Source organism: Dreissena polymorpha, chromosome 9, assembly GCF_020536995.1.
Source record: "Dreissena polymorpha isolate Duluth1 chromosome 9, UMN_Dpol_1.0, whole genome shotgun sequence".
Lineage (NCBI taxonomy): Eukaryota > Metazoa > Mollusca > Bivalvia > Myida > Dreissenidae > Dreissena > Dreissena polymorpha.
Window position 1 is genome coordinate 80,124,137 of NC_068363.1, and position 17,542 is coordinate 80,141,678.

Consider the following 17,542-nt stretch of genomic DNA (forward strand, 5'->3'; position numbering starts at 1 on the left):
TCATTTGCCTATTTGTTGGCTGTCTTTACTTCAACAATTTGTTTTGAATCAAAACTACTTCAACTTCTCAATAGCAATTGCAGCCTAATTCAACCCGGTCAAAAACAAACACAATAGCCATGGAATCAGCCATATTTAGTCAGTTTTCTATACCCACCTACAAAACACAAAGATATTCACGGATTGCTAACCTGTGATTTTTTTTCAAACAAAGTTATTATGCTGTACATGCAATGTGTTTCAGGGGTATAGCCAGTATTGACACAAAATGCATTACCTACACACAAGTTGCACTCAAAATACACAACCACTTTGCTTGGAAGTTTCAAAGATTAAAGAGTCTTTAATCTTATTACACCATATGAATCAATAAGTAATTGACAAGCAAAGGGGTCCTCATGATTTTCTTAGTTCAGCAAAAAAACTTTTCAAAGTTATTTGGTTAATAAAAAGGGCGTGGATTATTTTGACCAAAGAGACATGATTTGAAAAAAAAATGGAAGAAGACAACAAATCGCTGATTCATAAAAAATAGTTACCTTCTGAGCCATTTTGTGTAAGACAAAAATTTGGGAAGTATTTGATCTTACAATTCATTAAAGACATTTGAATATATATTAATATAATAACATAAATAATGTGCACAACTTTAAAAGAGGGTGTCCCATCGGTGAGGCCTGTGATGTTTCGCTAAAAAATGCCGTGTTGGTTTCGAAATATCGCCGTATACAAATGTTGTTTATCAAGCACAATCAGTTAATTAGCCGTATGCTTTATAACTAATGATTGCAGCTTCGCATGATTACCACATTTTATTGCGCGTTATCCAGTATATTAGATACATAGGCTCGTGGTTCAGATATTCTAAGCCTCGCAAAATAAACTTTGCTTATTCGGCACCGACCTAGTATTCGATATATCCCATCAATTTTCTTAGTCGTAAATTATTTCTTTAAAAATAGAATAAGAAAATCGAACTACACGGAACATACCAAAGTTATTTTAAGCAAACATTGTTTCATTATTTTAATCGTGCCGAGCCTAATACATTACAAAAAGATCAGTAACTAACCTGTTTTTCTGTTTATCATACCTCTACGTCCCCGATTTTTAAGAAATAATGAAAAAAAAACACTAAACAACTGCAGCCTTAGCGTGAATGAACATGCATTGTGTCGTATGACATGTTAATAATGAAGTCACGAATACGCGCACTTAATATTTGTAAATAATGTTTATTTGCTTTTTGAGTTGCATTATGTGTTAAAAATATATTACAAATTGGTATCAAATTGTTTGTTTTGTTGAATCTGATTCGATTTTACTAAAAATGATTACTTTATAGTTGATTCCGAGTAATATGACCATTCTCCGCCGCGCGTGACAGCTATATTTCAGCACTACCGAAATAGAGAAAAAAATATTCCACAGTGGTTTATTTCGACAATGCACGTCTGATGATGGGATAAATATGTATTATTCCATTTTAAGGGTCTTAACTCTCCTGAACATCATTTTCGTTTCCTTTAATGACTCACGAAATATAAAATTGTCGTAAATAATCCCATCCTCTCCACGGCTGAATCCGCCGGGCGATACTGTTCCAGGCGTAACATATCTACCATTGAGATTAACGTGCGAACATTGGTGATACCACCAGGCTCCATGATTTTTCTTGGAACAACTGTGCGCATCATCGTTGTCAAACGTGGAGAAGCTATATCCTTGGTGAAAGGACAATCCATTGCCTGAATCACCTATAGAATGATTTATAGGTCAAACATCGAATCACATCAGGCAAGTTCCGGTTTTATACAGGTTTTACTCTATAAGCAGTATACATTTTAAAGAAACCTTATCGTCAAATGTGTTCAATATTTGTGACTGGGGCACTTTTAATTGTAACACGTAAAGAACAAAAAAACAATGTCGGACATTCAAAGCAAATACTTGTTTCTACATGTATATAACCTAATTACATAAATATTAGCCCCGCTGAGCGTTCTTTAAGTTATTTAATAATCAGCTTGTGGTTTTCGGTGCTATATACATTAGAAATACAATAAGCCTATAAATATACTTACCCGCAGATCCTTTTCCTTGGTTTATTTGGAGTTTGTAATAGGGTGCTGCGGACAACGTGAAGTTCTGAAACACTTCATACGCCGTGGATCCATTTGCCGCCATCAGGTCAATCCGAAGTTCTGAATTTGTGTTTGATGTCAAATCATGTATGTTCTTTAAACCTGCAAAAAAAAAAATTATGCTATAATATTAATATTGCTAGACTTACGCCATGCGTTAAAATGAGAAATATAAGAAATACAGTTAGATTTGTATTCGAACGCTGAACAGCGTTAAACTTAAGCAAATTAAATCAACTCTTTTTGTTCTCAATAGTATGACAAATGGCTGCCAAATCAATGCGAACAATGACCGCACGATGCATACTGAAGATTTGTGTTAGTTGTATAAATGGTTATGTTGTTAACGACAGACGCCGTGAAGAGATTGACTCGACGGACATCATAATTCGAGGGCCATGTGTAAAACACAATTAATTTTCTATTCGAACCTTCACTATATACACGAAGAAGGTTGAGTAAGTTTTATGAAAAAATGTCATTATATTCTCAATTATATGACACATAACTGACAAGATAACGCGAAATATACAGCACACACTTGACTTGTTATTTGTGTGTGTGTGTGTGTGGCAATGTGCCTAATGACAGACGCCAGTTACTTAACATATACATTATTTTTAATTAAATAAATCGTGCTTAAACTAAGTAACTTTTTTTCACGTTTGTTTAAAGTAAAAAATACGACGTCACTAGTAATTGTGTATGTTCTTTTTAAAAATACAATGTATTTTTTATTTCCTCTTGCCATATAAATTAGTTAATTTGTATTTGGATGTACAGTAAAATGGGAGTTGACAATATTGCAAAATAGAATTTAATGTGTACATGCTCACAGTAAAGTGTGTACATGCACAGTAAAGTTTCCATAAAATTATAATTAGGACATGAGATTACAGATTAAAAGTATTTTCTATTATGTGTTTTTTATGTCCCTTTATTACTGACATTTGACCCAAGAAACTTAAATAAAGTCTTTTCATTATCGAAACAAACTGCGCATTTCAAATGTGAAGAAAATGCAACAAATGTCTGTGTAGCAAACATATCGAGTCTTAGCCAAAGATTGATATGTTTGACCTTAGCATTTGACTCACGACGAAAAGGGAAATCCTCCTTTCTTGCGAGTGTGAATGCCCCATTCCTTCTATTTAGAAATTATGTTCCGCTACAATGTTGTTTCCATTCATTGAGCATTTAGTCCTTTTTACACACACATTAAATCTTGTAAAAAGCATTGTGTGTTTTTATAAGTCGTTTTTTAACCCTTTTTTTAACCTTGTGAATTATATACAATAGGCAGGAATTTTTTTACGCGGTACTGTGAAAACGTTTATACAGGGTTTGTTCAAATATAATCTGCGCGCATCTCGTATAGGTGTTTTTATTATTATTTCTTATTAATTTAAACATAGCAATAAAAATACAATCGTCACATGATTAAATAATTGATATACACATAAAGCAAATTTAAATATACCTTGCATATTATATTTACCGAGTAATGTATAAGGTACGGTATCAATTTCTTTACATAAAGTAAAAGTATTAAATGGCGTAAAATGTTTTTGTTGCAAACATGAATCAATAAATCGTCTGATAAATTTCAAATAATTGATTAATAACCATAAGATGTTCGCTTACCAAGCCAGAATTCCCCATGTAAGTTTCCGAAGCCATTTTCATATGAGGCAAAATTGTTATAGAAATCCACGGATCCGTTAACACGTCGTTGAAATACCTAAAATAAGAAATTATGATAATAATAATAATAATAATAATAATAATAATAATAATAATAATAATAATAGTAGTAGTAGTAGTTGTAGTAGTTGTAGTAGTAGTAGTAGTAGTAGTTGTAGTAGTAGTAGTAGTAGTAGTAGTAGTAGTAGTCGTAGTAGTCGTAGTAGTAGTAGTAGTAGTAGTAGTAGTAGTAGTAGTAGTAGTAGTATTAGTAGTAGTAGTAGAAGTAGTAGTAGTAGTAGTAGTAGTAGTAGTAGTAGCAGCAGCAGCAGCAGCAGCAGCAGCAGCAGTAGCAGTAGCAATAGTATTAGTAGTAGTAGTAGTAGTCGTAGTGGTAGTAGTAGAAGTATTTGTTGTTGTTTATATTGTGTCTATTGATGAGTATTATATTTTATTGTAATAACTCATGCACCCACATAAGCCGTGGATATTGAGCTATACGATGGCATGCTCGACAAAATTACTTGATATACGACGAAGTTTAAGACCGGAAGGCGGTGTATTGTTTAACCTATAAGTTAGACTTTGAAGGCATGATGGGTGATTATTTACGTCCATTAACTCTATCATGCCAAAATGAGACCTTTAACCTCTAAATGTTACTTATATATATGCGCTACATAGAGACAGGTCTGCCACGCAATACACAACAACGTTAAAGCTGATAGACAGCCAAAACTATAAAGACACAATTTGCAAAGATTAAAATATTCGAAAACTAAAACCAATTACCATGCTGGTTAAAATGTGTGTACAGGTTTTATTTCTTTTAAGAGCAGTTTATTTTTTTTAAGAAAAGCACGAGACACGAGCTAAACAATGTCCCTTTTAAAAGCCCAATATCTCATGTTTGTAAACGAAATAACATAATTAAAAAATGCAGGTGCATCTGATCACACGTTTGTAAATGATTTGAAACAATTCATAAATAAAGAAGTAATAATTTTCAAGTTTCGCGTGGCATCAAAATACGACTACGGGATAAATGACTGACATTTTTTAATCAATCCCAATTCTTCTGGAAATAAGGTTATACATATACCACAGCATAACACATTGTTTACACATAAAAAAGTGAGTGTTCATCAAACTAAATTTAAGCCTCATTTAAGCCTCAAACAATTATCAATAGCAGCGATTCAATTGATTAATGTTATATTAATGAGCAAATATACTTTGTATCATGTGCACATGTGAGCTGAGGACACAGATGCCCCAACATTCCGCTTCGGTTTCAAAATCCTAAAATTTTAAAAAATCGCAAGACGCAGACATTCATGTGATTATTGTGAATGTAAAGTTTAATCAAACCTACAGTTATAGGGATGGATTTTGTTTGAGTTCTCAAATACTAAATACAGATAAATGGAGTCCTTTCGTGAAGTCGCATGATTGCGGTTTGTGCCAACAAGCTATAACTTAAGAAAATTAAATACTTAATGACTTTTATCGGCGTACTTTTTGTCGTTATAAAAAATTTGCTATAACAAAATACTCGAAGGTCAACAGCGCAAAATAATGGGCAAAGGAATGTACATGCATCTGTTTTGACCTTGTGACTAAAACGTACGTGTAGTGGACGACTGGCTCTCTCACTATGTCGTTTTTGAGCGTTTGCGCTTTCGAAGGTCGCCAACACGCCGACATGACAAAACGAAAATAGATGTTTTTGAATGAGTTGACTTATTTTTCATAATATCAATGCCTGCTCCATCCCCTACCAGTAAACTCTCCTTGTGTGATTTTAAAGGTGAATATGTTTAGTTGAATAGTCAAGATTTCTAAACATGTTATGTTTTACAAACAACGTTATCTTTTCATACATGTAAGGTATTGTTTTTTGGCCTGGGGCGAAGCCCCTAGGCCATAGAATTCAACACGTTTTTTTTAGATGAGCTGACTTGGCTGGCTGCCAAAACAACCACGAATGAATGAATTTGGAAAACTCCGATTTACCACTTGGCGGTCATTCGTGCGCTATCAAAGAAGAGGGACCTATACAAACAAATAGGTCCCTGCAAAGAAGTTCTCAATAACCCGCATTGTGAATACAGAACATCACTATATAACATGACAGTGTCATAAAACGCGTAAAAAATATTTTATTGAAGTAAAATTCCTAAGCATTGGGTACGGCATAGTTTTTATTATTGTGTGCATATTCATGCGAGAATAAGTTCCTCACTTGACGGTCTAGGCCGAAAATATACGAGTGTCTACGGAGACAGTAAGAAGAATTTGTTCTGATACATTTTTTAAAGGTATTAGATCTCTAATGAACTTCGTGCTCCTTCCTTCGTACATATCCGTCAATCCGAACGTTATCCGGGAATGTGCAGAAAACTACGAATATTCTATAAATACGCTAGAAATACTAAATGTAGGATCCGCTAAATACAAAGGCAACAAATATGGCGGCCGACATTGTACCAGATTGGTCGTTTAAAGAAAAAGCAATTTGCTATATTGAAAGAGAACGATTTAAAAAAGTGTTATTATTGTTCATATTACTGTGACTGGAGTTAATGATAAACGTCAACTAATGCATGGCAGTTTTGATATTTATGAAAAAAAAACGATTCCTGGAAATACGATGTGAAACGGTTGAAAATTTTGACCACTGTGAAGAATAACGTTTAGAACCCGTGTCACTTACAACATTTTATATTGTTGGTGAGAAGTAAAAGGGGATAAAGTGGATTTATGCTTGTGTGATGACTGTAGCCATGTGAACGGGTTATCGTACGGCAAAACCCATCACGTAAAGAAGAGTCTTCAACTTTTCAAGAAAGGAATGCATTGTTTTGCTATCAACACAAAGCTCGGAACAGGAAGGTACATAGTATAACAGTTTCATTATTCATAATTGGAGTAAAGTAAATTTTGTAGGAAAAGTGCACCCTGTCAGTGATTTTTACCACATAATCGGGGTCATATTTGCTTTTATTTTGAAAAAGAATACGTGCCATGTAAGGAAAAAGTGGAATGATTGAACTTTACCGGTACGCAACACTTAACATCAAACAGCGTACCCTAACCCTTAACACCTAACATATAACAACTAACGCAACACCTTATAATCCTATTTATCCTATATATTTCCTTAGTATCGGGGGCTACCGCCCCCAAACCCCCGCTTTGTTGATAGTGGTAAACAACTGCGTACCGGTAAAGTTCAATCTAGCCAAAAAAGTTGCGTTGTAAATGCATGGAAATCAAGGACAGCATATTTGAATTTTATGACCGAGTATTGATGTTTTCCTCAAACAAACAACAAAAAAGTATATTATGTCCCAAATACAAAAATTACTATTCTGAAAATGATATACTTTTTGTGTGATCATCTATATATATACATTCTTCATCCAACTGTTAATACCAAATACATGTATTATCCCTACTGGATATGTGGTGTTTACACTTACTTATTAATCCAGTTAAAAGGGGTTTATCATATAAAATACTGAGTAATGACATGCTATGTCGTGAATGTCTGAATAAATAAAAACGATGACGCATATCATAATGGATCATTTCACACTTCTCATGAAACACTAATATCAGTTCTTACTCCTATACAAGTGCTTGTGTATTTGACATCTGTATATAATTATTTTGTTAAAGAACTTGAAGAAAATGTTGTCAATTTATAGAAACAACTTTGAGAAGGCTTATTGAAGCCAAATTAATAAGAAAAGACCAAATATTTCTATTTTAATAAATACAAATAGTTAAAATTATTCATACACAATTTGCAATTGTGCATAATTTTGTTGACTGAAACTACCGTAATTACTCTATGTTTTCGGACACTGTAAGCAGAGCTCCAGATAAGGTTTTGTGAAATTTTTAAATTACTACCAGATTTTCAAAAAGAATTCTTAACTCTGAAATTTTATTCTTAACGTTACTACTAAGTTTTGGAAAATAATTCTTATTTTTTCTAAAAGACCTAAAAATAAATAATAATGGTTATTTTCATGCAAAAAAAAATCAAAATAAACATACTAGCAACTTTATTTATGCAAGTTCAACAGTGTCTTTTCAGTATTATACAATGTTATTTTTCAAATACCTTCATATGCCCAAACTGTGCTTAGATTGTATGCCTTAGATGAATTTTTACATATTTCACAATTAGAACGGATCTCCCCTTCAATCTTTTCAACGATTAGCCACGGGACTTGTCCCTTCCACTCGTTCAATGTTTTTTTTGTGTTTAAGTTTGGACCCGTCGTGTTGCGTTTTTGTTTAGCTTTTCTGACTGTGTCGGCAACTGAACAAACAACATCGTATAAGATCTTTTCTATAATGTCTTTCTTAACATTTAACTTCGGCTTACTTTGCGTACAATATGTTAAAAGCGTGTTTTTGGACGCTTTGCATTTTTTTAGGACGTTCTCTGGGCGCCGCCATTTTTTTGCCAGATAGACTGTATACGCCGCTTTTATTGGAAAAAATGCGCTTTGTTATACAAACCTGATATCCATTCTATATAAGCACCGCAAAGATCTTTAATACGCAAAAAGAACTCAATAAAAATCGATACGATCCGATGTAAAAATAATATTCGTTACTGGATTTTGAAATTCTTAATGGTATGACAAGATTTTAAAATAAATACGTAACGGACTTGAAAATAATTCGTAATTACGAAAATACGACCCTTATCTGGAGCTCTGCTCTAAGTTTTCGGACACCCCTTTTTTTAGCAAAAATAATTATTTTTCGTGACTCTTAATTTTCGGACACTCGAGTTTTTGTCAATAATTAATATCTCTAAGTTTTCGGACAGTATTTATTACAGCGCTGTTTTACCAAATGTTGGTCCTGTTTTTGATATATAATGACACTTCGATTATGGGGTTTTACAACCGGATTAACGTCATAAAACGTGGCAGGTGCATGCCTGAGGGCAACGGACCATTACATTTGCATTATTGGGTAAATAACCCTGTAAACCGGTATTAAACATTGGTTTCGCCCGATAGCATAAGCGTTATGCCAATTATCAGGGGTAGTGCCAATTAACAAGTTCAATTATCTAGCGCAATGGTATTACCGATTCTCAGTAAAATAGCTGTAACAAATAATAAAAGCTTCAAAGTGTGATGCACCCTATTGCAAGTTTTACGATTAATGGAAGGTGTAAGACAACAACTTTCGGAAACGAACAAACAAAGAATTCATAGTTTGCTTTTTTATTGCGTTAATTACAGGTTCATAATAGCGAGTATCGGTACATCACATGCTTTTCTGTGAACTCGTTGGCCAAAGTACAACCTAGTAGTAACTTTCTGTCAAATAATTTAGGCATTAATGCAAACATAACTGTAATTTATTCTAAATGATATTTTACAAGCGCGTGCTATCACCGGTAGTCGTTGATACAATGGACGCTATTTTCGGACACTTCAATTTCTGACTAAGTTTTCGGATACCTGTATTTTGAGAATAATTTTCGTATCTAAGTTTTCGGACACGAATACAAATAATTATTTTTAAGTGTCCGAAAACATAGAGTAATTACGGTAATTGATGATCTTATGAACCTGTCTGAATATAACTACATGTACTAGTCAAATATCAACTTCAACATTTCAGTGATACATTGTATGCTGATTACCTGTGCAGGAGGAAAATGAAACCAGACAGATTATGGACTCAAATTCAACCCGTAAAAAAGCTAGGAACTTGCAGTCACTGAGTGTTCTTGTTTACAGTCATGTGTTTAATGCTGCCACAACATAAATATTATAGCTGGCTCTGAACTCGACCATATGCATCTTAAAATGATCTTTGAACGCGATTGTCTCAAGAACATTTTTATAATAAATAACTTTGACGGTCAGCCCAGGGTCACCAATGCCAAGCGTCTTTTGGAGACACTTATTCCAACCTGTCAAAGTTCTTCAAAGAACTACCATGACAATCGTGTATTTGTTTTGTTTGTCATAATAAGTTTAATGTTTAATATCACTAGTATCACTAGTCATTGATACATTGATAAATCTATTTTCCTTTAAACGTGTTTGATTGAATGATTATATGTGCCTTGTTACTTAATTATTAATGTTCTTATTTCCCTGTAACATTTTCAAGTCTTATTCATAGAAGAACGCATTTCACATGCAATTTCAAACAAGGTTAGCAAATCTTACTGCACTGAGTAGGTTCCGTCTCACACATGATATATGAGATGTATGTATGTTTTTATGTTTATGGGTTTATTATAGGCTTTTCCTCTTTTTTATGCCCCCCTTCGAAGAAGAGGGGGTATATTGCTTTGCTCGTGTCGGTCTGTCGGTCAGTCTGTCGGTCGGTCCGTCCACCAGGGCCCGTATTCACCAAACAATTCTTAGACTTAAGTCTAAGAATAAAGAAAATTCTTTAAATTAGAATATTCAAGAATTTCTTAAATTTTGAGTCAACCTCTGCATTAAACATCTCTATCTATATTATTCTTCATATAGAACATTTTGTTTATGACATAATCACCGGTGGAGGCCTGTATATATTCAAACACTGAACACATTTTTCTAGGTTCTAAGTCTATTCTTTATTCTTAAGTCTAAGAATCGGTTGGTGAATACGGGCCCAGGTGGTTGTCAGACGATAACTCAAGAACGCTTGGGTCTAGGATCATGAAACTTCATAGGTACATTGATCATGACTCGCAAATGACCCCTATTGATTTTGAGGTCACTAGGTCAAAGGTCAAGGTCACGGTGACCAGAAATAGTAAAATGGTTTTTGAATGATAACTCAAGAACGCATACACCTAGGATCATGAAACTTCATGGGTAGATTGATCATGACTTGCAGATGACCCCTATTGATTTTGAGGTCACTAGGTCAAGGTCACGGTGACCCGAAATAGTAAAATGGTTTCCGGATGATAACTCAAGAACGCATACGCCTAAGATCATGAAACTTCATGGGTAGATTGATCATGACTCGCAGATGACCCCTATTGATTTTGAGGTCACTAGGTCAAAGGTCAAGGTCACGGTGACCCGAAATAGTAAAATGGTTTTCGGATGATAACTCAAGAACGCATACGCCTAGGATCATGAAACTTCATAGGTAGATTGATCATGACTTGCAGATAACCCCTTTTGAGGTCACAAGGTCAAAGGTCAAGGTCATGGTGACCCGAAATAGTAAAATGATTTTCGGATGATAACTCAATAACGCTTTTGCCTAGGATCATGACACTTCATAGGTACATTGATCGTGACCCGCAGATGACCCCTATTGATTTTCAGGTCACTAGGTCAAAGGTCAAGGTCACAGTGACAAAAATCGTATTCACACAATGGCTGCCACTACAACGGACAGCCCATATGGGGGGCATGCATGTTTTACAAACAGCCCTTGTTTTATCTTTTTATAATAATTTTTGAACATTTAGCTCATCTTAAAGGGGCCTTTTCACAGATTTTGGCATTTTTTAACTTATTCATTAAATGCTTTATATCGATAAATGTAAACATTGGATCGTAAAAGCTCCAGTAAAAAATCAAGAATAGAATTTAAAATAGGAAAAGAACATTGCCCGGACCAGGTTTCGAACCAGTGACCCCTGCAGTCCTGCCACAGTCCTGAAGTAAAAACGCTTTAGCCTACTGAGCTATTCCGCCGTGTACATATACATGATGTATTTTATACGTTATATAAGCAATCTTCGTAGTTTCACAAAATTTAACGACAAAAACAGAACTCTCCAAATTATTCAATCGTTTCGCGTTGCAACGCTTTATAATTTTTAGGTTTTAAAATCGTCAAAAGATGCATATAATGGCTATATTAGACCATGGTAAATGTTCAGTAATACTGTTTCCTCACAAATATCATAACTATAACGAAAATTTGCGAATCTGAAACAACTTTTTTCAATTTTGTCAATTTACCAAAGCGTGAAAAGATCCCTTTAATGCTCACATATAAAAATCTCAAATTCAGTATGGCGTTTCTGGAAAAGGGGGGTAGCCTTGATTGTAAAGCCGGAACTTTTCGTTTTCACTGGTGACCCCCATTTTTAGCTTATTATTATAAAACAATGTCTTTGCCATCAACTACAAGTTTCTGTATAGTTTTGTTTTCGTTTGTAAGTTTTTCATTGTTTGCAAAGTATTTTGTATTGTTTTCATTGTGTTCAACATGCTGTGCCCGTGCACGAAGTATTATGCCATCAAATTGTAGTTTTCAACTATGTTATTCAAAATGTTCCTATTTTTGGAGTGAGTATAAGATTTCCATTATTTTTATCTCTAATTGTGCGTTAAGAACAAAATTGAAATCACCTCCAACTAAAATGTTTTTATCTTTGTTATTTATTTTATCGGAATGTAATGTTTCATAAAATTTGGATTCATCTATATTCAGGCCGTAAACGTTTATTGATGTTAATTGTGTTTTGTGTATTATTATCCCCCGCCAGAGGCGGAGGGATGTTGTTTTGGCATTGTCCGTCCGTCCAGCTGTCCGTCCGGCACTTTTGTGTCCGGAGCCATATCTTGGAAGTGCTTTGGCGGATTTCATTGAAACTTGGTATGAGTATATATATGCATAAGAGGATGATGCACACCAAATGGCATTGTACACCATCTGTTAAAAATAGAGTTATGGCCCTTTGTATCTTGAAAAAATGCTTTTTACTATAGGCACTTTTGTGTCCGGAGCCATATCTTGAAGTGCTTTGGCGGATTTCATTGAAACTTGGTATGTGTTTAGTCATTGAAATTTAGATGTAAATCTACAAGCAAGTGGGGCTAGTAATATGGGAATTTGAACTAGCCCGAGTCAGATTTTACTAGCCCAAACATTTTTGTTAAAAATGCAGATAAACATAACATAAAACATCCAAAGAAGCATTTATTTATTCAATCTTTAGAACACAATACAACTCTCTTATTAATTTCATCCTCATCCAAGTCAGCTTCCTCTTCATCTGAGCCAGCCTCTTTCGGATCCTGAAATAAGAAGAAATTAATTTCACACACGGATTTCAATTTAATCACAATTATAAATATATACATTAAGTTTAGGTAAAAAATTAGCAGAAATGTATCCCATATATCCATGTGAAAGAGAGAGCAAACCTGAACCACCAGAAAATATATAAGCAATTTAGTGCTAGGTTATTCTACAAAAAGCCAGTTGACAAATGCGTCAATCACACTTACCTCAGATTTGCATTCCTCAACGACGTACTTCAATGACAACTGTTCGGCCATTACTCTCTGTGTCCCGAACGAAACGCAAAAGATTTATTTTACATAATAATAATCCGGGAACCACAAAACCATGCGCTTTATGCGCAGTTATCCAATTATCGGCTGATTGCCAAGCACATGCGCGCAGTGTGTTAAAACATAAGCAGCTGTTGATTTAAGCGGCTCAAAACTTCGTTTACAAATATTGAAAATGAAATTCGAACTTGTTTTGTTAAATGAATTGTACAAGCACGTCGGGTTTGTAATATTGGATTTCCTACAAGCCCGAATTTAAAAAAACTAGTTTTTTGCTGTCGGACTAGTGCGAATTTCGACAACTGTGTGTATATACATATGCATAACAGGATGATGCACGCCAAATGGAATCGTACACCATCTGTTAAAAACAGAGTTATGGCCCTTTGTATCTTGAAAAAATGCTTTTTACTATAGGCACTTTTGTGTCCGGAGCCATATCTTTGAAGTGCTTCGGCGGATTTCATTGAAACTTGGTATGAGTATATATATGCATAAGAGGATGATGCAGGCCAAATGGCATTGTATACCATCTATCTGTTAAAAACAGAGTTATTGCCCTTTGTATCTTGAAAAAATGCTTTTTACTATAGGTACTTTTGTGTCCGGAGCCATATCTTGGAAGTGCTTTGGCGGTTTTCATTGAAACTTGGTATGAGTATATATATGGATAAGAGGATGATGCACACCAAATGGCATTGTACACCATCTGTTAATAATGGAGTTATGGCCCTTTGTATCTTGAAAAAATGCATTTGTTTGCGTGTCAGCAGCTATATCTTGGGAGTGCTTTGGCGGATTTCATTGAAACTTTGAATGAGTATATATATTGATAAGATAATAATTCACGCCAAATGGCATTGTACATTATCTGTTAATAATGGAGTTATGGCCCTTTTTATCTTGAAAAAATGCTTTTTTGAGTGTCAAATATAACACTTGTGTCCAGCAGCATATTGGCGGGGGATATCAATTCAACAAATTTGCTTGTTATATCTATACTTGCTTGTCTGACAATTATTATTTCTTTCAAGTTATCCACTGTTATTCCTGTATTACTTTTGATCAGTAAAGTGATGCCTTGTTTATTTGTATGTTGTCCGGTAAGATAAATATCTCCGTCCCATGCACTTTTCAATGTTTGTGCGCAGGTACGTGTGATGTGATTTTCCTGTAAAAGACTTTTTTCGTCTAACCATTTGAAAATTTAAGTGTGTTTGTCTTTGTTATTTAGCCCTTTTACATTTAGAGTACATATGTTAATATTCATACAAAAGGAGGAGAAATACATGCCACTTTTCTTGTTTCTAACATTTTAAAATCATTTTGTAGAGCTAGATTATTTATTGATACTAAATAATGCAAAATTATATTACGCTTTGACGTTAAAAACAATAACCTTCCATGTTGTTGATACATTCTGTTCCTTAAATTGATCTACGTACTTGTTCATTTATTACAATGGTATTGGTAACTATGCCCTGCCTTCATTAAAATTGATCTCGATACCTTTTTTTGAACATTTCATTATCATTAACCAGGTTTTCCGAAGGAAAAAACTGGTTATTAGATTGGCGAATGCGCGCGGGCTGGCTGGCTGGCTGGCGGGCGGGCGGAACAAGCTTGTCCGGGCCATAACTATGTCGTTCATTGTCAGATTTTAAAATCATTTGGCACATTTGTTCACCATCATTGGACGGTGTGTCGCGCGAAATAATTACGTCGATATCTCCGAGGTCAAGGTCACACTTTGAGTTCAAAGGTCAGAAATGGCCATAAATGAGCTTGTCCTGGCCATAACTATGTCATTCATTGTGAGATTTTAAAATCATTTGGCACATTTGTTCACCATTATGGGACGGTGTGTCGCACGAAAGAATCACGTCAATATCTCCAATGTCAAGGTCGCCACGACTAAAAATAGATTTTTTTTTAAACAAACTTACAAAGGGGGTTAATTTTGTTTGTTCATTTCAAAAGTTCAGTTTGAGTTTTCTCCCTTTATCAGAATTTTTTTTCACAATGAAAACCTGGTTTTGTGACAATTTTGTCCCTTGTTAACACTTTGCTTTCCGCGTGGTAAGACCACCATTGTTAAATGAATGAATAATTTAGTGAATTAGTTAAATGTGTTTGAATATCGTTCCAAAATATTTTATAACACTTGTTAGTGATGCTATCAGATCCCGAACTTTTGTTATTTTGCATTTCTTTAAGAGCTAGTCCACATTCATATTCAGTTAGTAATCCGTCACATACTTCTTTTTCCTCTTCATTTAAAGCATGATGTGTTTTTTTACAGAGGGTGCTATTTTCAACATTCTTTCGTTTATAGGGTTTCAAAAAATAGGCTTGTTCTATTATTTGCACAATATTCATATTCAGTTTGTAATCCTTCACATACTTGTTATTCCTCTTCCTTTAAAGCATGATGTGTTATTATTTTACAGAGGTTGTTATTTTCGACATTCTTTCGTTTATAGTGTTTCGAAAAATAGGCTTCTTCTATTATTTGACTTTTATTTGATATGTCTTTGCCATTAACTACTAGTCTGTGTATAGTTTTGTGTTTGCTTCTACGTTTGAAAATGTTTGCACAGTATTTTGTATTGTTTTCATTGTGTTCAACATGATGTGCCTGGCTCGAAGTATTATGCCATTGAGGTGTGTGTGATAAATTCCTTCTATTATATTTTTTTTATGCCCCCCTTCGAAGAAGAGGGGGTATATTGCTTTGCTCATGTCGGTCGGTCGGTCGGTCCATCCACCAGGTGGTTTCCGGATGATAACTCAAGAATGCTTGGGGCTAGGATCATGAAACTTCATAGGTACATTGATCATGACTCGCAGATGACCCCTATTGATTTTGAGGTCACTAGGTCAAAGGTCAAGGTCACAGGTGAAGGTCACAGTTACTGGAAATAGGCATTTTAAGGATTTAGCATGGTTCAAACAAGGGAAACAACTACCGTTTATGCATGTTCTTTTTATTACAGCATTTGCCTCTCTTTAATTCATTTAAAATCTCATTTTACAGCAGAGATTCCAAATCTGACCTGTAAATGAGCCCCATATTTACTGCCAGTGCTAGGTTACCTTTTCCCATTTGATCATTCTTAAGTATTGGATTGTAATGCTGCTGCTACTGCTGCTGCTGCTACTACTACTGCCTCTACTACTACTACTACTACTACTACTACTACTACTACTACTACTACTACTACTACTTCTACTACTACTACTACTACTACTACTACTACTACTACTACTACTACTACTACTACTACTACTACTACTTCTTCTACTACTACTTCTACTACTACTACTTCTACTACACCACCACTACACCACCACCACCACCACCACTACACCACCACCACCGTTCACAGTGACAAAAAACGTATTCACACAATGGCTGCTACTACAACTTATAGCCCATATAGGGGGGCATGCATGTTTTACAAACAGCCCTTGTTTTGTAAGAATTTCCTTCTTCAATGGAGGTGGCATAATTTGTGTTTCTTTTATGCATCTGTTTTTCAAGTGCTTCAATGACTTTTATGGCTTCATTTTCAAGTTTGTGTGTTTCTTTTTTTTTTAGCTTACCTGAGCACAATTGTGATGGTATTAGTAACTTTGCCCTGCCTTCAGATTGATCTCAAAACCATTTTCAAACATTTCATTATCATTAGCACTTTCCTTTCAAAATGCCATCATTGTCATTATATTGACTGAAAATAGTCTACCAGTCACACATAACTTAATTAATATCTCCCTTTTTAGCTCGACTTTTAGAACAAAACAAGAGCTATTGTCATAGCCAGGTAGTCGACGTTCGCGTTTGTTTAGTTGTCTGTAAATGTCAATTTCCGCAAAGACTATCAAAGATATCCTCTTCAAACTTACAATACTTGCTCAATTTCGCCTGTTAAGTCCATACTGACAAGGCTGGTTACCATGTGACCTATATTTATGGAATTATCTGCCCTTGTTTTGACTTAGTACATAGAAATATTGTCAAATTCTCAACAAAAAACTTAATTTTCTCAAACATTGTCCAACCTTTCAACTTGACAGTCTACATACTATAATGACATGCAACTTCTGTTAAAAGCACATACCTTTATCCTTCATATTTTACTAGTTATTAGTTTACCGACTTACAATTTCTCAAACACTATCGAAGCTTTCAAATGAGAAGCTTGACATCCGTTCATCACTTCAGTTAAAGAAACCTAGCCTTACTTATGAATCTTCCTCTTCATCTCTTGAACATGTTTGTCTGTAAAATACAACCATAAATCTAATATTTAATTTAAACTTTTTCATACATACATTGTTTTTAAGCCCCGAAGGCAGGCATATGGTTTCTGAACTGTCTGTCCGAAAAATTATACTTTT

The 17,542-nt window shown here is 34.6% G+C and overlaps 2 protein-coding genes across 3 annotated transcripts in view; both read right to left on the reverse strand.

Annotated features, from left to right (window-relative positions):
* Positions 1-1,421: 1,421 nt before the first annotated feature.
* On the reverse strand, positions 1,422-4,457 carry LOC127846213 (ficolin-1-like). Its single transcript, XM_052377385.1, has 4 exons — positions 4,440-4,457; positions 3,789-3,885; positions 2,085-2,246; positions 1,422-1,757 (listed from the first exon to the last, which is right to left on the reverse strand). Exons 1-4 carry the CDS (start codon positions 4,455-4,457, stop codon positions 1,477-1,479), a joined length of 558 nt encoding a protein of 185 aa, XP_052233345.1. The 3' UTR covers positions 1,422-1,476.
* The window catches only part of LOC127844663 (uncharacterized), a 32,033-nt gene continuing 16,573 nt past the window's right edge, over positions 2,083-17,542 (reverse strand). Inside the window, exon 8 of one of the 2 annotated variants that reach the window (XM_052375063.1) lies at positions 2,083-2,204. The gene's annotated coding sequence lies outside the window, so the exon portion shown is untranslated. Of the gene's footprint in view, positions 2,205-12,755; positions 17,424-17,542 lie in introns of those variants that run through there. The other variant, XR_008032862.1, reaches the window with a different exon arrangement.